At 53.3% G+C, this 19,626-nt stretch overlaps 1 protein-coding gene across 1 annotated transcript; it reads left to right on the top strand.

The window, feature by feature from the left end:
* The first annotated feature begins 1,892 nt into the window (after positions 1–1,892).
* ROPN1L (rhophilin associated tail protein 1 like) lies at positions 1,893–19,509 on the top strand. Its single transcript, XM_015068054.3, has 5 exons — positions 1,893–2,343; positions 6,415–6,538; positions 7,972–8,133; positions 15,104–15,279; positions 19,328–19,509. The coding sequence occupies exons 1-5, from the start codon at positions 2,213–2,215 to the stop codon at positions 19,389–19,391; spliced, it is 657 nt and encodes a 218-aa protein (XP_014923540.1). The 5' UTR covers positions 1,893–2,212; the 3' UTR covers positions 19,392–19,509.
* Positions 19,510–19,626: the final 117 nt, after the last annotated feature.

Genomic DNA, 19,626 nt, shown 5'->3' with positions numbered 1-19,626 from the left:
GTCCTTTACCCAGGTAGCTAACCATCACAGAGTCCCAAGTCCACAGTCGCTTTGAGGCCCCCTGTGCTCACTGTGCTCCAGGCAGCCTCCTTGCTTCCAGAACAGGTCAAACCTCTGGGCCTTTGCACTTGCTGCTTGCTGTGCCTTACTGTTCTTCCTCTAGGCTCTCCCCAAGTTCTTCCTTTCTTCACTGAAGTGTCATTCTTAGGCTTATCTAAAATTGCAGCTCCTGGGGCTTTCCCCGACCCCTCTACTGCTGTGTTCTGTCTCTCATATGTATTAACATACTATATGGTTTTCCTGTATTGTTTACATTAGCAAGTTTCCCCCCATTTGAATGTAAGCTTCGGAGATTTTTTTTTTTTGGTAACTATTTGGAGATTACTATTGTATTTCAGAACGGTTCTTGGCACATATTCCATATTCAATAAATACTCGAGTAAATAAATGGATGAAACAGCATAAAAACAACGTGTCTATGATTAAAATAAAAACTGAAAACCTGTGCCGTTCTCCAGAGGTAATTACCACTATTAGTAGTTTAGTGTTTGTTTCCAGAATGTGGTGTGGGTCAACATACATTCACAGACTCCTTTTATCACAATATAGGTAGTGTGCTCCCACAGACTCTGCTCAATGGGTGCTTTTTTTTTTCTGCTTTATATTTCATGACCATCTTTTTATATCAACACTTAAGTAGCTACCTCATTTAATAATTCTGGCTGTATTGTATTCTGTTGTGTGGATAAGATTATGGTTTCAGTTTTCTGAAAGACCATTAGTTAACCCATTTTATTATATGCTATAATAAACACATTTGTCCATACTAATTTATATACTCAGGCTAGTATTTCTGTAGGATCAATCGGTAAAAGATTGGTAAGTCATCAAAATATAGTGCCAAGTGGCCCCCAAAGGTACTAATTGACATTCTTCTCTCACCAGCATATGAAATTCCTTGTTTTCCCATATTCTATCAACATTAAATGTTGACTGTTTTAAGTTTTTGCTAATGCTGTTAATTTGGAAATGTGTGTGCCCAGGTAGAGGGGTCATGGGTGGGGGTGATGCCTCTAGGGCAGGAGGAAGGGCTGCCTGACTCTTCCTGGAGACAACTTATTCCAGTTCTCCGTTGTCCGGGCTAGAGGTGAGCAGGGGAAAGCAGGCTTCCGGGGCCTCATACATTCAGGGTGGGTTTAAACGTAGCCGCCTTGTACACTGCCCTGGTCAGGATTCACCAGAATGGAGCCAATTACTCTATCGATGGACCCGAAGCTACTGTATCAGAAGACATGGCTTATGTCCTTCTAGACCCAATCATATTGGCTCAACCATTCTGTCTTCCTTAGGAAAACAATTTAAACAGAATCTTCTTTTAGCTGAAAATCACCCGCTGTCTAAACTCCTAAGTGGGTCTTAAACTGAAATCAGCAGACCGAGTGGGAGATGCGATGGTATCGAGGCTGGGGACCGCTTGGAGGAACACGTGCAGCATGAGCGCGACAGTCGAGGAAGGCAGGGCCACATTCCTTCGGGGGAGGGGGGAGCTCGTGCCACCTGCACCGACCAGCCCCCATGATTACAACGGTTTCCTACCTACGAGGACTGAGTCACCTCGTCCTTAAGTTTACGACGTCAGAGCAAGGGGAAGGGGAGTCCTTTGTGAATTCGCCCTTCACAACTGGCAGTGGGAAATCGACCAAAAAGGTCTTTTTCTAAGCGAAACGTTCGGCTCCGTATAAACAACCAATTAGTGGCGAAAGGGGGCCGGAGCCAGACTGCGCAAGCGCATTACCTGCCGCCCGGCGCGGGCGACCGTGCGGTCTCGGCCCGAGGCGTGCGCGCCTGCGCGGAGCCAGGGGGCGGGGCCCTCATGCGTCCCGGTTGCCTGGATACCTCTGCGACACAATGGGTGCCGCTGGCGCTTCCAGGCTGTGACTAGAAGGGGCAGTTGGCCTTCACTTTCCGAGGAGCCCGAGGAGGAGCGGCTGAAAGACCCGGCCGGCCACCCCGGACCTCGCGAAGCCGGCCTCCTGGCCCGCCCCCAAGTCCGGGAGCCCGGCCCCGCCACAAACCCCAGGTCCCCTTCAGGCTCCAGATCCGGGGAGGCTGGGCGGCCAGACCCTTGAGCTGCGCCTGCGCCCCGAGGCTCACGCCCCCACACGCAGCGCACCTTGATTCTTCGCAGCCTGGTCCCGGTCTGCGGAGAGCGATGCCGCTTCCCGACACCATGTTCTGCGCGCAGCAGATCCACATTCCCCCGGAACTGCCCGACATCCTGAAGCAGTTCACCAAGGCTGCGATCCGCACCCAGCCCGCCGACGTGCTGCAGTGGTCCGCGGGGTAAGCGCCTGGGAGAGCCGGCCGCTTCGCGTGGTCCGACGCTCAGGACACCTTCCCCAGCTGGTGTCTACACCTGAGCGTCTAGGAAGCATCATGGTTGGATGACCTTCCCAGAAATTACTGCAGAATGCTCACTGTCCTGCAAAGTAATGACAACTCCACCGTGGGAGAGTGGTACTTACTCAGAGTAAAACTTACAAAGCAGTTGCGTCGGGTAAAAAAGTTTCTGCATTGTGTTATAAGACCAAGCCACTGCAGACCCTGTATTTTATATGTAAAGTGATTTTTTTTCCTTTTTTTTTTTTTTTTACAAGAAGGAATCTTAGGGCTAGGTTCCTCCCAGGGTTAGGTACCTGGGTCAGTTTATTAGAACCCAAACGACCAAAGTCATGTTGGGGTGATTTTCCCAAGGCTGCTGTAAAGATTAGACTTCGCCCAGCTTAGTTCACAGAAGGCAAATATTTCTTGCAGCAAACATACTATTTCCCTAATTTTAAAGTTGCAAACAGACCTTGAAACCATTAAAATAAACCCATTTGGTTTTGAAAGGAAAGTTCTTTGTCCTTTTCAGGAAACAGACTTAGAAACTCAGTTTTAGGATCCCAAGAACCAGTATGAATGTAAACGTTTTATTTAGTAACCAGCATATCCAGTTTCTCTCACCTGTAAAACCAAGGTGACCTAGTTCCCTGTGGCCTACTCTAGCGAATAACCACAAAAGCTGATGGGTTAAAACAATAGGCATGTGTTCTCTTACAGTTGTGGAGGCTGCAAGTCCGAAATCAGTTTCGCCTGGCTGTAGTCAAGCTGTCACGGCTTCTGTCCAGAGGCTCTAGGGAGAATCCAGTCCCTTGCCTTGCCTTTTCCAGCTTCTGGAACTGCCTTCCTTGTGTTCTATGGCTCATGGCCCCTTCGTCTTTAAAGCCAGAAGTGTGGCATCTCCAAGTCTCTCCCTGTGCCTCCCTCTCCCAAGGACACTTGTGATTGCATTTAGGACCCCTCAAGATAATTCAGTACAGTTTTCCCATTTCAGAATCCTCACTCATATCTACAAAAGTCCCTGTTAGCACACAAAATGAGATCTGCAGTTTCCAGGATTAGGACCTGGATATCTTTGAGGCTCTTACAGAACCTACCACACAAGGCTGCTTATCAATCCAGTGCTTTGCCTTGTGACAAGCATTTCTGTCGGTTGCTTCTGATAGATTCTCTCTGGGTTCTTACCCCCAAAGAAAAAAAATTATGGCCCTGGTTTTAACCGTCATTAAAGCATCAATGAAAGTAGGACATGTAAGAGTTTATTTGTACTGGACAGAACATTCCAAGATTGAGTCACTGTTTTCTTGGAACATTACATTATTTTAATTTAAGCTTCACTTTAAAAGGCTCAACTGAGAACTTTCTGGATGTGCCATGCAACTGTTTTCTCTCGAGAACAATTTTGGAGTTGAGGAGTAAAAGGAAGCATTATTCACTAAGTAGTGTGTGTGAAATGGTCTCCGCCAGGTCCCAGCTGTCACCAGACAATCTGTTAGGGAGAGATGTTGCTCAGAAGAGGACGAATTGGTCTTTGAGGTTACAGCCAGGCAAGGGTAGCCTGGGTGGCTCAGTTGGTTAAGCATCCAACTCTTAAGAAAGTCTTTTAATGTTTCTTTTTGAGAGAGAGAGAGACAGAGAATCAAGGGAGGGGCAGAGGGAGAGGGAGACACAGAATCCAAAGCAGGCTCCAGGCTCCGAGCTGTCAGCACAGAGCCTGGCATGGGGCTGGAACTCAGGAACCACGAGATCATGACCTGAACTGAAGTCAGACGCTCAACTCTTGATTTCGGCTTGGGTCTTGATCTCACAGTTTGTGAGATCGAGCCCCTCATTGGGCTCTGGTGCTGACCGTGCAGAGCCTGCTTGAGATTCTCTCTCTCTCTCTCTCTCTCTCCCTCTCTCTCTGCCCCTCCCCTGCTTGCACATGCTGTGTCTCTTTCTCTCTCTCAAAATACATAAACAAACAAACAAAAAACTTTAAAAGACAAGGCAAGGGTATTCCAGGAAGAGGAATGGCATCCGGACAAAGGGATGGTGACAGGAGGAAAAAGCAGAAAATCAGGATGCCTGTGAAGGTAACTGCAGAAGCCCCCAGGAGGCGTTCAGGTTAACGAACGTTACAAACGAGGCTTTCAGGTGGCAGAGGCGGCTCGGCCTGGCTCCCCCGCCTGTGTTCTCTGCTCTGACGCAACAGCTAGTTGGCCGTACCTTGTTACGTCGCCTGTGCGTCGTGCGGTATGACTGGGGCAAGCATTGGTTCGATGCTATAGGCTGCTTTCTGCTGCACGGGCCTCCCGGGAATTAGCACATCGGGGCTCGCCCCTAACGCAGGCTTTCTCAGCCTGGGCACCGTTGACACTTGGGACAGGACAATTGCTTGGGGGCTGGGGGGGGTGTCTGGGCCTAGCAGGGCCCTTTGCAGCATCCTGGCCTGTACCCACTAGAGGCCAGTCGCACCATCCACCCCCTCCTGTGACGACCAGAAATGTCTCCGGAAACTGCCAGGGCCTTCCTGGGGAGGAGAAGGGAGAACTCTTGAGGACCAGTGCTTTAGAGGCTGTGCGGAGGTGGGTGAGTGGCTTGATCGGTGATGAGGAATAAAGGCCCCCAAATAGGCGAAAACCCTAATTAGGAACAATATGACAAAGCTACACACCCATGCCTCGCTCCTGTCACCTTACTTCTTCCTGTCCACCTTTGTCTCTCTCACTGCTGCCCTTGTGTTAGGTCAACAACATACGGGCGGAGAGAGGAAAAGGAGACGAGGTACAAAATTTCTGTTAGCCTATCAAATACCTAGCTACGGCTATCTCTGTTACATAATCAGAGATGTTTCTAATGGCTCATATCTTTTATTACTTTTTAAGTTTACTTTTGAGAGAGAGAGAGAGAGAGAGAGAATCCCAAGGAGGCTCCAAACTGCCAATACGAGAGCCCGGTGCAGGGCTCGAACTCACAAAACGCAAGGTCGTGACCTGAGCTGAAGTCAAGAGTCGGACGCTTAACCGATTGAGCCGCCCAGGCGCCCCTCGTTATTCGGGCCTTTTCGATTATGACCCGTTGGCCTGGCGGAGGATTTGCCATTCATTTCGCTGTGTATATTGTTTCTTTTTGTTGTGTTAGCCATGAGAGTGGCCGGTGACTTGCCTTCAGCGGCTGGCCACCCCTGGCTCGCCTGGTGCCTCCTCCCCGTCCCCACCAGACAGAAGCCGAGTGTGTGTCTCATCCTGACTCGTTGCCCTAAACTGGTTCCATGCCCTCACTTGTCCCGCTAGAGGCAATATTGGCACCGATGTAAGCACCCATATTCCCACCCCAGAAAGGAACAGGGAAAGGGGAAACAGGGAAAGGCTAAAACCACTACTAAATTGTTACTGTTAATTACTAAATTAATTAAATGAATTGCTATTATTACTAAATTGTTAAATTTAATAAAGCAGTTTCCTAAAAAATTACTAAAACAAGGTACCAGGCAGGAAAGCGTGAAGGGTGGGGGAGGGTGGCCTCTGACTTAGAGGAGTGGGGCAGACAGGTGACCTCCCTGATCCGGGACCGTGTCGGGCTGAACCGAGATGGTGGAAGTCAGGCCCCTTGGAAGGCCACCAGGCCAACCAAAGGGAGGGCCAGATGCCAGCTGTCAAAGTGGAAGGACTGCACTGTGGCATTGCCCTTGGGTCACTGTCGTCCCAAATCTCCAACCTTCTTTGGCAGCATTCCGGGACCCCTCATAGTGTTTGCTTGGTAATAACGTGTTTCGGGAGCCCCCCCGCCCCTTGGCCTGATGGCTGAGCGGCACGTTCAGCCCGCCGCGGCTTGAGCTCAGTGCTCCTAGGGGCCCTACAACAGGGATTGCCCTTATCGGTTTTGCAGACAGAGAAACTGAGGCACGCAGAGAGGGTTAAGTTGGAGAGCCGAGTAGAGGAGCCAAGACCCCTGGAGGGGTTCCAGGCATTGGGGGTCATTTAGGAGACCGCATTCATTACAGTGCTTTCTGTGTATCGACGAGCCTTCAGGGACATCTGTTGCTGTTAGGTATTTTTCAGCTTTGTCAAGAGGAGATCCGCTTCCTGTCAAGGACAGAATTGAAATGCCCGTGGCCACTCAGAAAACGGACACAGGCCTGACTCAAGGACTCCTGAAAGTTTTGCACAAGCAGGTATGAGGGGTCTCTGTTAATCTGTCGGCTCCATGAGATAAAGTGTGGCTGCGTTAACGCATCCCAACACATTTGCGAGGCCTCCGTTCCCTGTGCAAACCCGCGAGATTTAGTCAAAGGAGGGATCCGTTGTATTCAGTGCTCTTTCTCTAGTTGAAAGAACCCAACATAGCTATTCGTGATTAGATTGTAGGAAAGTGAAATATAATTTCTTTTAAATACCAAATTAAAATGCTAGATGCTCCTGGACTACAAGTCCGAACATTCAACTCCAAACATGGGGGCTGCAAGTCTCTTCTTGAAATACGTTTATAAAAGTTTCGTATGTGCTAAAGAAATAATTTGCCGCCTCATTAATCTGAACAGCAGAGCGCCCTTTGACGTCTGGTGTCCTTCGTCCAGAGAGCCCGGGCACGGGCGAGGCCCTACCCGCACAGTCTTGCGCAAGAGTCCCGGGCCGGTGCTCTCCCGACCCACCATCTTGCTTTCAGAGAAACGAGTTACCAGATTGTGTGTTATCCGGCCAAGCTTGGCAATCCTAATGATTGCGTTGTGTTGCTAAAAATGACATCAGTGGTATCACCTTGATCTTTAAAGTGATTTGTCCCCATTACACTTTTTGACTTACCGTGCTTCTGTGCCAGATACGCTGACTTCTGGAAATCTGGAGGGAAAAACGAATAACTATAGAAAGGGGTAGCTCGGGAAAAGTCACGCTAAAGTTGCTCAAAGCATTTCACGTTCAAGACCATTAGCACATCGCGGTAGTTACCAGTTCTCACAGATTGTTTCAAAAAGTAGAAGGAATGAATTTGTTTTCAGTTTTCAAATTTCTCTTATTTAACTGTTAACACATGGAGCGGGTGGGATTTGAAATGTTTTCATTTTGTTTGTTGAAGTTTATTTTTTTTGTAATATGAAATCTGTCGTCACATTGGTTTCCGTACAACACCCAGCGCTCCTCCCAACAGGTGCCCTCCTCGGTGCCCCTCACCCGCCCTCCCTTCCCTCCCACCCCCTCATCAACCCTCAGTCTGTTCTCAGTTTTTAAGAGTTGAAGTTTATTTTTTCTTGCGAAGCATTTCACACAGACCACAGAGAATCACCTACCCCGTGTGCGTGTGCCCGTTTTCCTAAGTCACAACGGGAGGCCGTATTGACCTCACCGTCCTTTTTCCTTTTGAGAAGTTAACTGTGCCGATACCGGCTCGCCGCGCCCTCTTGCCGGGCGAGCGTCCCCCCCCACACCTTCCCACCCAGCTCTCCCCGGGCTCTCTGTGTTGTGAATTCAGAGCTCATCTCTTCCCAGCATGCAGTTGTGCGCCTGGGATGAGTTTAAAGATTCGTCGGCATTATGTTTCACGGGTTTTTCAACCTTAATACTTGCAGACGTAAAGACGTACTGATTTTGTCATACTGTGTTTTCTACACAGTGTAGCCACAAGCAGTATGTGGAAGTAGCACATCTTGAGCAGAAATGGAAAAATCTGTGCCTGCCAGTAGAAAACTTCAGAACTCTGCTGCAGCTGGATCCTTGCGAAAACGAAATCGAGTGGATAAAATTTTTAGCGCTCGGATGTAGCATGCTTGGTGGGGTACGTACCTACAAGTAGTGTATTAATCATCCTGGGTAATCATAGGCCTGGCTTGAAAATAATGGAGGTGTTTCAGTAACTGAAGGAAACACTCTCATTACTTTACTCACCTTGTCTAAGAGAAGCATTTTTTTTTTTCCAGAGACTATCGTATTTTTTTCAATGTTTATTGATTTATTGAGAGAGATTGAGAGAGAGCGAGCGAGTGAAGGAGGGACAGAAAAGGGCAGAGAATCCCAAGCAGGCTCCATGCCGTCAGCACAGAGCCCAACACGGGGCTCAAACTCACGAACCTCGAGATCATGACCTGAGCCGAAGTCAGATGCTTAACCGACTGAGCCACCCAGGCGCCCCTGACTGTCTTATTCTTGGGCTTACGGTTACTTTAAACTTTTTTTTTAATGTTTATTTATTTTGAGAGAGAGAAAGAAAGCATGAGTAGGGAAGGGGCAGAGAGGGAGAGGGAGAGGGAGAGAGAATCCCAAGCAGGCTCCACGCTGTCAGCGCAGAGCCCGACGTGGGGCTCCGTCTCATGAACCATGAGGTCCTGACGCTGAGCCAACACCAGGAGTCAGCTGCTCACCCAGCGGAGCCACCCAGGCGCCCCTGGGCTTACAGTTATTTTAATTTGGGAAAGTTAAAGACTTACGAATGCTTCAATTTTAAAATTGTTAACAGTAGATAAAATATCATTAAAAGTAGATAAAAAAAGTAGATAAAATATCATTAAAAGGCATTTGGGTTTTAGAAGAGAATGCATCAGTGACTTTTTATGAAACTACACGCCGTTTCGTAAGCAGATGTTAGTTTCCCCCTCTGTGGGAAGAGGCGTAAAGTTAGTTTATATTTGAGTTAAGATCTGTGATTAGTAGGTGACAGATATAGTGAACTTGGCTTATGCTGAAGTACGACCGTTGGGAATCAAGACACAGGCGACTCTCCAATTCCCAAGGTAAGGGCGTCTCTGAACCGAGGGGGGCGGGGAGAGGAGGGACCGGACTTCTTTGGGGATCTGGACGCTCTCTCTCCAGCTCCAGTGTTCGAGTCTGTGAGACACCGGGGTCCGAGGGAGGAAGAGCTACCACTGTCCGCTTGTGAAGAAGGGGTTTTTAGGAGGAGAAGTGGCCCCTTCACTGCCGAGATGGCCACCTGTTTTCTGCCCTCCCTTTTTATAGTCTTTGCACCGCAGAGAGCATAACTGGTAATTCAGTCCACGTTTCATGATGCACTCATCTCCGGTTTTAATTTTAGACAGTCATTTAATGTCAGAAGCGCCCATGATCCCCACATGATCGCTAACACCAACAATGCGCCGCTGCTGAGGGCCTCTGCTCTCTTCCTCCATTCGATCCCCCTGCCTCCCTGGCCCGAAGCAACCGCTATCCCAAATCTCACGCTTCCTGGGGGCCACGTACAAACCCCAAGAAAACCATTATCTCGGGGCACCTGGCTCGCTCAGTCGGTTTTAAGTGTCCAACTTCGGCTCAGGTCATGATCTCGTAGTTCATGAGTTCGAGCCCCGCACTGGGCTCTGTGCTGACAGCTCAGAGCCTGGAGCCTGCTCCGGATTCCATGTCTCCCTCTCTGCACCCCCACCCCCCGCCTCCCCCCGGCTCATATTCTGCGTGTGCCCCTCTCTCTCTCTAAAATAAATGACCATTAAAAAAAAATAAAAAAGAACGTTATTTTATTTTCGTTGGTTTCAACTTTATGAAAAGAGGATTCTGTTATTAGTAACCTTCTGGAACTTCTTTTCACTCCCAGTTAGATTTCCTTACCTGTCCGTCTGTATCATTACAGAGCGCTGTAGGTCGTGCATGGCCTCTGCCGTGTGATAGCCACTCTGTGATGGACCACAGTTCACTGGATGTTTATGGTGTACTTGTGAAATTCAGATTTTCCCAGAAGGTAGAATGTTTCATACTGTGGGGGAGCCACCTTTGTCACTTTCACTTTAAGCCTGCCGGTTAAGCGCTAGATTTGGAGCCAGGCCAGAGCAAGCGACAGGGTCTCTTGTCCACGCGTCGGGCGGGACGCTAGGTGGAGACATCTGGTCACCTTCTGAACGCAACACCGGGGAAGGGGCCAGGACGCCAGCGTGCGCGCCCCTCTTTTCCTCCTTGAATAAGTCTGTCATCCTGGCTGGTCAGTGTGGGGTCCGGTCCCGTCCCCGAGCCAGGCCACCTCGGCAGTAGTGCTTGCTGTGAGCCGTGGACTCTGGAGCCAGGCGGTCAGGGAAGGTCCCCTCCTGCTGGTCCCCGTCCCCTCTGGTCCACCGGCCATGTAGGTGGGGAAGGGAGAAGGGGGCGGGGGAGTGCAGGTGGCCCGGGGCAGCCAGGCCCCGAAGGAGAGAGGCCACTGGATGCCCACGCGTTGGCGGGGCAGCGTGGAGGCGCATCAGCAACCCGAAGCTGTGCCTCGGAGGGGATGGTTGTGGTGTCGTGGGGCATCTTAGCGTGTATGTTTATGCTTTTTAAAAACCCTTCAGAGGGAGGAGGCGGAGCGGTGACGTGGAAGGAAAGGACAAGTATTTTACGACGGATTACTGCCCGTTCACCTTCCACAGAGGCTTTCCAGTAAACTGGAATCTGGTGGCTGTGTCCACAACGGGCTCGACGCCGCCGCCTCCATCCACGGTCTCTGCGTGGCTGGTGGCAGACGCGTCCTCCGTGCTGTCCGTGCCCTCAAATTCCTCTTCGAAGTCGCCAGGCAGAGGGATCAAATGCAAGGTCTCTGCGAAGACCAGAAGAAGCTCTACTTAAACTTCAGAGTCCTGTGAATCGCGCCTGCCTGCTGTCCTTGCTTCACAAACGTGTGCTGAGCCCTGCTTCGAGCTGGGCCCCGTCCTGAGTGGACAGAACAGGCAGACGTGCCTCGCCGCCACCTGGCTTACCGCGTCGCGAGCCACAAATGGGGTTCCGGGCCGTGTGCGCTGCCAGGGCAGGTGGGAGGCGGGGCGGGCGTGCTGGTGACTCCCGCCCCCCGCCCCCTGCTCCGATGCCGTGCGATGCTTGCCCGGCAAGATGACATTTCATGTCGTGATCTTTGAGTTTCCTTTTCTGCAGCACCGGCAGTGATCCTAAGCATCGAAGCAGGGGATCAAAATTCTTTGCTTTGTTTTTTTAAGCTTGAGGACCTCTTTTAGTACAAAAAAATGTTGTGAATGAAGCCCCTGCCACCCTCCGCCCACACTGAGGGAGGAAGCCCGGAATGGCAAACCACCGGCCTGACGCTCGAGAGCCTCTGAGAAGCATGAACTTTGCTCTGCGTCCACTGGCCAGGATGCGTGTGTGTAACGCGATTTTCCGTCCAAAACACGCCGCTTACGAATGGGCGTCACGTCCAGGGTTCTCGCCGTGGGCTGGGACGTTCCGCGCCTTCGTCTCTATTCTCCTTAATCTTCCAGCAGCCCTCTGCGGAAGGGCTGTCCCGGGCCTCGCAGGATGACTAGTTGTGGAGGGAGGCTCAGGGACTCAGATTGCAAGTGGCAGAGTGGGATCTGAACGCAGACCACGGGCTCCACGCTGCCGATGCACGGCCACCGGGCTCCCTGGGGACTCTGTAGCCCAGGAGTGTGCCGCCCTCGGGTTGGGGCACCGTGTGAGAGCCTGCAGGTTCCTGTCTCAGAGAATAACCACTCCCAAGGACTGTCATTAATATCACTTGATTTCCTAAAAGGAGTTTTACTCTGAAAAGCTCTCCCTGCCAGCCTCCTAGCAGGGCCCAGCTGGAATTCTTAGGACAACCTCCAAGCACAGTGGGTCATCTCCCCAGTGGCCCAGTGATGGAGGCAGCGTCCTGGCTCGCTCCCCTATTCAGGTTTCCCAGCTTGGCCTCTGAGCCCATTCTGAGGTGCCCACGAGAAGTCCTTTTACCGTCTGACCGTGGAAAAGAAACAGCCCCCCCGCCGTGGGTGGGAGCCTCACGTCACAGACAAGTTTGGTAACTGTCTCCACCAGGAGGGCTGCTCTTGGGTCCCTGGGGTCTCCAGCCCCCAGCACCAGGCACCCCACTGCTGAGGGTCTCCCCCAGGGGGGAGAAAGAGGCGGGGTGCACCCCACCCACATGCCTCCACTGGCCTTGTCCCTGTGCTCACACGTGGGGGCCCTCCCTCCTCCCCGGACGGCGACATGGGCAGCATCGGCCCTCACGAACGGGCTTCTCCCGAGGACCGAGTCCCGCCATCTCGAGAGTACCCGTCTGCCACCCTCACCTGCCGCAGGTCCCCGAACTGAACTGCCTGCGTTTTAGGTGAGAAAACCCCTGAGGATGAGGAAGGAAGTGAAAAGGTCCTCAGACTTTTTCAAAGTGAGATGCAGGGGTGACACCACTGCTTGAGGTACTGAGCTCTCCCTCCCGGCTGCCATCAGGCCGCACCTCAGAGGAGACCCCCCTTCTTCTTTTTAAAGGGATCAGTCACGATGTTACTCAGATTGTCACTTCCCGCTAGCTAAAAGGGGATTGGGGGAGGTGTGAGGTGCCTCTGTTGTCACCACAAGAGCAGCTAAAATTCTGAAACAGAAGCTTCCACGGAGCCGGTGCCCTGAAGCTGCTCAGGAAACTGCAGGTGTCTCCAGGCCTGTCTTTGTCTCCTGTCCCCGCCTGAATCGCATGTGACGGCTCAGACTTAAGTGCTGGGCTAGAAGCAAGTGCAGCCACACCTTCCAGAAGAGCTTGTGTCAGGAGAGTGAGTCGGGGCAGGGGCGCCTGCCTGCGAGGGTCTTCTGGCTGGAGAGCAACCCTTGGGAGCGGAGAAATCTGGCTCAGGTACAAAGCCAGGCAAGTTGCCTTCCGAACCCTCGTGGATATAAAAATGGCTGTGCATCTCATTGCCAGAAATGTTAACTCCGGTAGCATCATCGGGCCTTTGCACAAGGCAGGGATGCTGGGATGTTTTGATGCACTTTTTCCTTAAATGCCTCCTCCTCGGAAGCATTGGAGCCACAGTTTCTCAGACCTCATCTGCTTGCTCCGCCAAGGCTGCTTCCGTCCCCATCATCCCTCCTGAGGCTCAGCATTGCCACACCCACCGGCGACTCTCTCCCCTTGCGACGGACATAAAAGCAAAACCTAACAAAACCACGTGTCTTTGAAAGGTTTCCAGCGGCCCTCGGTCCCGGGTGGTGTGGGAAGTGGCTTTCCAGACACCTGGAGCCCCAGCTACGGCGATGGGGAGCTCTGGGCTGGTCAGGCCTCCTCTCCTCCAGCCCCCAGCCCGGCGCCTGGAGTCCCCGAAGGTGGCAGCTCATCTACCCCCCTGGGGTGTGTTCACTGCTCCTGCCCTGCTGGCTTCACCTCAGGCCAGCCGCTCAGCCGCTGGGCCCCACTGACTCCCTTTTAGCCCTCTCCCCCTCTCCTTGCTGCAAGCGTGAGGCGTCTTCTCTGGCATGACTGTGAGAAGCCGGTCGAGCTCCTGGAGCCTGGTGGAGGTGCACTGCCTTGTTGTGAGGGTCCGCGGAGAGCCGGCCGCAAGGCAGCGAGTCCGCCGGCAACTTGGGTCAGGGCGGGGGCAGGTCTGTCTCCAGTCGAGCCTCCAGATGAGGCCCCAACCCTGGCCAACACCTTGACTGGAGCCGTGAACGGGCCAGCTAAGCAGTGCCGACTCCTGACCCACAGAAAGTTAGAGAGAGTAAAGGTGACTCCAGACATTTGTGTGTCCCTCAGGGTGTCAGGTTTGTCCCCCTACGCAGCCTCAGTCCCGGTCAGGCAGATCCGTGTGTGACCGTCCCATCTGTGTTTTTCTCACTCTTTCCTCTCAAGTGCAGCCCCCTAAACAGCCTGCTCTCTCTGCAGGGGAGAAGGGCCCTGACTGGCATGAGGTGTAAATGCTCCCACCATGGCTGGTCTCAAGCTGCCAATGGGAGGTCAACCCTCTCAATAAACTCCTGGAAAGTTTACAGTCCGCAAGAGCTGGTCCCCCGCACACAGGCCTGGTCCCTGCGTCTCCACGAGGCTCTCGTGGGGTCACCAGGGATCCGATACAGTCTAGCACTAAACCAGCGCTGTCTGCGTGGGCCTTCCCGCTGTGCTTGACGTAGGCAGTGGCTCCCCCTCCGTGAGTGCGTTTCCTTGAGCCCTCCTGGTTTGGAGGGAGTCAGCCCGCTCAGAGCTTGTGCCTTGGTGGGAGACGCACGGCTTCTCCCAGGCCTGGCTTTCGGGCTCAAAGCCAAAGTACCGGCAGCCGGGGAGGGGATGGGGGTGACCGACCCAGGCAGAGGGAGGCACGGTGCACAGGGGCAAAGGGGCTGGTGCTTCCTGGAGCTGAGACAAGGCCCAGAGCAAGGCCGGCCCTGCCTGGGGCCTGCACGGAGCCCGACGGGCAGGTGACACGTCTACTTGGTGAGGGTTAGCTCCGTCCCCTAGGCATGTGGTGATGCTGAAGGGGCTGGTGAGTTCTGCGCTGGCTTGGGGCCCGTCTTGAGGGGGCTGATACTTCCTCACATCCTGGAGAGTCATTCCCATTTTATTTATTTATTTATTTATTTATTTATTTATTTATTTAAGTTTATTTATTTATTTTGAGAGAGAGAGAAAGTGTGAGTCAAGGAGGGGCAGAGAGAGAGACAGAGAGACAGAGAGAGATGGAGAATCCCGAGCAGGCTCTGCACTGTCAGTGCCAGAGCTTGACACGGGGCTCGAACTCACCAACTGTGAGATCATGACCTGAGCTGAAACCGAGTCAGACGCTTAAGCGACTGAGCCACCCAGGTGCGCCCCCCCCCCCATTTTAATATAAAATAAAATCTGTGGATTAACATTCTTTTCGGGCCAATCGCATCGTGATCAGACCTGCCCTTTTCTTTGTTTATGGCAATTGTAATCTTACCCAGTTCTTCATTTAGATCGAGGAGAACGTACCCTTCGGAGACTTCCTGTCAAATACGCTCCGGCGTTTTCTCTGCGGGTGTCTTAGGCTTCCGTTTCAGCGGTGCCAAGTGGTAATTGTTTCCCCTGTCTGTCGTGTCTCTAGTCACTGAACACTTCGATGAAGCATCTGTGTGAGATCCTGACCACGGACCCCGAGGGCGGGCCCGCGCGCATCCCGTTTGAGACTTTCTCCTACGTCTACCGTTACTTGTCCAAGTTGGACTCGGACGTCCCCGAGGGGGACACAGAGTCCTATCTCGCCACTTTAAAGGCCACTGTGTGAGTACAAGCGCTCCCCGGAATTCGAGTGTGCTGATGCCCGGAGAGGGTCCTTTCTCCCTCTTTTCCTCAGACGACTGGGTTCCTGCGGATCCTGCCCGTGCTGGGAGGGAAGGGCCACGCACACCGGCTCCCAGGTGTCCCTTGGCCGCACCAGAGAAAGCCACACGGCAGGAGGCGGCTTTTCTCCGGGTGTGACCCAGGGGGGGACGCTGGTTCTCTTCACACTTGAGAGGGAGGGTTTATCCTGTCTTTAAGATGAGTTTATCCAGAATTTATCCTGATTCTTTCGGGCGTCAAATGGTTTCACATCACAGCGTGTCAAGGCGGAAGATGGAAGTGTCTCCGCAATGACCCTGGGGGGGGGGGGGTGACTTCCCGCCGTGTTCCTTGAATGTGTCCCCTTCTGTCTTTGCTGGGAGGGGCCGGACACCAGACTGACAGAGTGACAGACATGGCCGGCCCGCAGGCAGGGCTGAGGGCCCTGAGAACAAGGGAGCAGAGGCGGACACACGGGGGCAGGGCACCCGCTGCTCACCAGGCCTTGTCCCCGCCGCCAGACTCTGGTCCCCTCCTGCCCAGGGATGCCAGGGCCAGCGCCCAGACTCCCCAGCTGCCGCAGTGGCCGTCTCTCCTCGGCTCGGCCTCCTGCACCGTGTCGTGCCCCCCCTCCTCCAGGACCCATGTCCTCCGCCGTCCAGCCTGCCCCTTCCCCCACGTGCCGCCTGCTGACTTGGCACACGCTCCTCCTGGGGGACAGCACGCCAGATGACCCCCTTCCTGCTGACACTCCTGACGCCACAGTTCTTGGGGACTCGCCCCTCCCCTCTCCGATGTCCACGTGGATGTCTCTCACCTTCCCCTCTCCCCAGCGCCCCTCCCCCTGCAGCTGGCTCCCCACCTCCAGGGCTGCGTCCCGGGAGGAAAATGTACCCTGCCCAGCGCCTCCCTTCTTTCCTGAGACCTCCAGCACCACCCCTGGCTGCCTCCCGGTGGCGCGTGATAGGAGGGGACTGCCCGCCCTGGGACTGTCCCCTTCTTGACTCCTGGTCCCACCTCGTCTGGTCACAGTCACGCTCTTCCTGTGTCAGTCTTAGAGCACGCGCCTGATCTCAGGTCCTCACGGTGGGCGCTGCATAGACCCTGTCCTGTCACCTCGCCCCAGACCCATTCTCTAGCTCCAGACCCAGCCTGTCCCGTGGCCCGGAGGCAGCTTACGCCCTGCCAAGGACAGCAGCATCCCAGAGTTGAACCAGGCTTTCGGAGACTCGCTCCTGCTGTCCCTTCCCCCCCCCCCCCCCGACCTCTGGGAATCTCAGCCCCCCAGCCCTGTTTTGAAGCCAGTCTTGCTTCCCAGCTCTGAACTCTGGTATCAAACCACCCACTTGACCTTCCCGCTGGGATGTCTGTGCACGAGCCAGGCTGAACGTGTCCCAGCAGAAATCCACCTTCTTTCCCATGAGTTCCCCCACTGGTTTCCCTCTGTCTGTAAATCGAGCCACCCTCCTCCCCACGACGGAGGTCAGAGCAGAGACATGGGTGCCCCTGTCCTCCCCTGCCCCCCCTTGACCCATCTCACATCTTTCTGTCCTTCCCTCCACTCCTATGTCCCCACCTCCCACTGCCCCTGTCTCTAGCCGTCTGCAGTTAGCTGGCCTTTAATTTTTTTTAATGTTTGTTTTTGGGAGAGAGAGAGAGAAAGAGACAGAGTGCAGTGGGGGGGGGGGGGGGGGACGCGGGAGGGGCAGAGAGAGAAGGAGACACAGAATCCGAAACAGGTTCCAGGTTCTGGGCCATCAGCACAGAGCCCTACATGGGGCTCGAACCCATGGACCGTGAGATCATGACCTGAGCCGAAGTCTGATGCTTAACCAACTGAGCCCCCCAGGCGCCCCGTCAGCTGGCCTTTAAGAGGGAAAACCTCTGTGCCTTCATGGCCTCCGGGTCCCGCAGGCTCTGACAGCTGCCTACCCGCAGGCTCGCTCCTCTGATTTGCGTTTGACGACCCCTGCTCATCATGCTTCAGCCACACGGGTCCCCGAGTGTTTCAAGCAGGCCAAGCTCCCCCACCCCAAGCACGCTTGTTCTTCCCGAACATCCCACCCCCTTTGCATGACTGCCCCGCGTCCCTGCTCAGAGAGGCCTCTCCTACAGGCCCCTCTCTGTCCCTCTGTGAGGTCATCTGATGTGATGTTCGTGGAGGGTGGCGACGGGATGCGGTGCCGTCTGCCCGCCCAGCGGTGCCCAGCGGACCCTTGGCCTGCCTGCCCCCCACAGGTGGTGGAGGAGGAGAGGTTCAGAGCCTCTAGGGAGTCCGGGTTGTGTCCGGTGAAGAGCCTACCGAGGGAACTGGGGGTGGGTTCTGGCCAGAAGACCCTCGAGAGACATGATGACTCCGGAAACTTCTGCAGAGGTCCAGACCAGAACTGACAAATAGGGCAAGGCTGTAGCACTGCCCCAGACTGGGAAGGCTAACTGGATGGCAGGGGTCGGCGACAGGCTTCTGGGACTGTGGGCCTGTGGGCCTGTGGGTCTGGGGCCGAGCACCGGACCCCCGCCCCCTCCCCGCCCGCCTGTGCACACTTGCCAAGTAGGCCTCTTTTTGCAGCGGGAGTGATTTCTTTCTACTCGGTAATTCGTTGATTCCCTCCACGATTCCCTCAGTGTTTGAGACACTTTGACTTTGCCAAAGTCAAAGGCGCTGGACATGACCTTGCACTGATGTGCCACAGGTGTGCGTGGGAGAGACAGGCTGGGCTGCACAGGCCTACCAGGGGCCCCCGGCTGAGGAGGTGCCCCGGGGGCTGACCCTGAGATGGCTCTGCAGGGACCTCGCCCCGGAGGTGTGCGAAGCCCCTGGAAGGTTGGAGTGGCCCCTTCCTGTGTCCAGAAGAATCTGGCGCGGTGCATTCACGGCGAGATTTGTTCTGAAGCCATTAGCTACTACCTGAGGTGAAGAATCACTGGTTCCCAAGGAAGGTCCGCGTAACATCGCACTCAGTGCTTTCCTTCCATCACTCGGTGGATGGCTCTTCCTTCACGCGGGGAATACACTCCGGTTGGGCCTTGGCTTGCTGTCCGCACAGCTAACACGGCAAGCACACTCTGCCCTGCGGCTTGAGGACCGTTGGGTCTGCCGTGGCTGGAAATCCTCACAGCCCGGATAGCAAGAGGGCAGGTGGACAGGCATCCTTCTGCAAGATTCTGTTCTTGGTCTCCCAAGGAGCCATGGCGGGAGACTGTTTGGCAAGCGGGATCCTCTTGGGAACGTAGGAGATGGTTGCCTTTCGTGGTAAAATACGGGTTAGAGCCACCAACCGGTGTCCCTTTCGCCTGTAAAAATACGAGCCCTCTGAGACCGTTCTCACCTTCCCCGCCGATCACGCAGAAGTTCAGTATTTTTACATCCACTGATGCTGACAATAGTAGTTTGCTAATGTTCACCATCTCTTAAGAAATAAAAGTATCTCTAGTTAAAAAAAGAAAATCGAGGGACATGCTGTTGTCAATGCCAAAGTTTCATAGACGCAAGACACCCTTTCAGTGTTACTGGACCGACATTATATATATATTAATGTTTATTTGAGGGAGAGAGAGCGCGCAAGCTGAAGAGGGGCAGAGAAGAGAGGGAGACGGAGAATCCCAAGCAGGCTCCGAGCTGTCAGCACAGAGCCCAGTGCGGGGCTCAGACCCACGAACCGTTGAGGTCGTGACCTGAGCCCAAGTCAGACATTTAACCGACTGAGCCTCCCAGACGCCCCCGACCAACTTTTTAAATAGAAGGGTACTTTTGTTTCAGTAGTGACTAAAATTTGAGGGGTCAGTGAAGAAAAACATACAAAGTATGGATCGTTTCACCTAGAAATAAATGCCCATTTTTATACAAGAAAATAGAATGCTTTCTTTTCAGAGGTAAGAATGACTGATTAGAGACCAGAAAGAATCCATTTTTCTAGGTAAAACTTTTCACTTGTTTTGCGCTTCATAAAAATCGTACTGCGTGCTGTGAGAAATTACTAATAAGTGTCTTTATCTGTTTCCAATTTAGAGACTCTAGAAAGAACGGCATGATAGGACTTTCAGATTTCTTCATTCTGACAAGGAAAGTTTAGGAAACCTCGAAGAGAAAGTGCAGAAGACAGAGCCATTAATACAGAAGAGAACACTTCTTAATGTCAAGTGGTGCCTTTGTAAAACGTCGGCACCAAATACAGCTTGTCATTAACCACATACATGTGTAGCATGAATTTTTCTCTGGGTGGAAATTCAGTGCGGTCAGTGAAATACGGCGGGGCGGGGGGGGGGGGTCTTCTAAATGATGGCTCTTCACATGCTTCCTGAAGAACC

Source organism: Acinonyx jubatus, chromosome A1 (assembly GCF_027475565.1).
Source record: "Acinonyx jubatus isolate Ajub_Pintada_27869175 chromosome A1, VMU_Ajub_asm_v1.0, whole genome shotgun sequence".
NCBI lineage: Eukaryota > Metazoa > Chordata > Mammalia > Carnivora > Felidae > Acinonyx > Acinonyx jubatus.
This window is presented reverse-complemented; position numbering and strand designations above follow the sequence as displayed.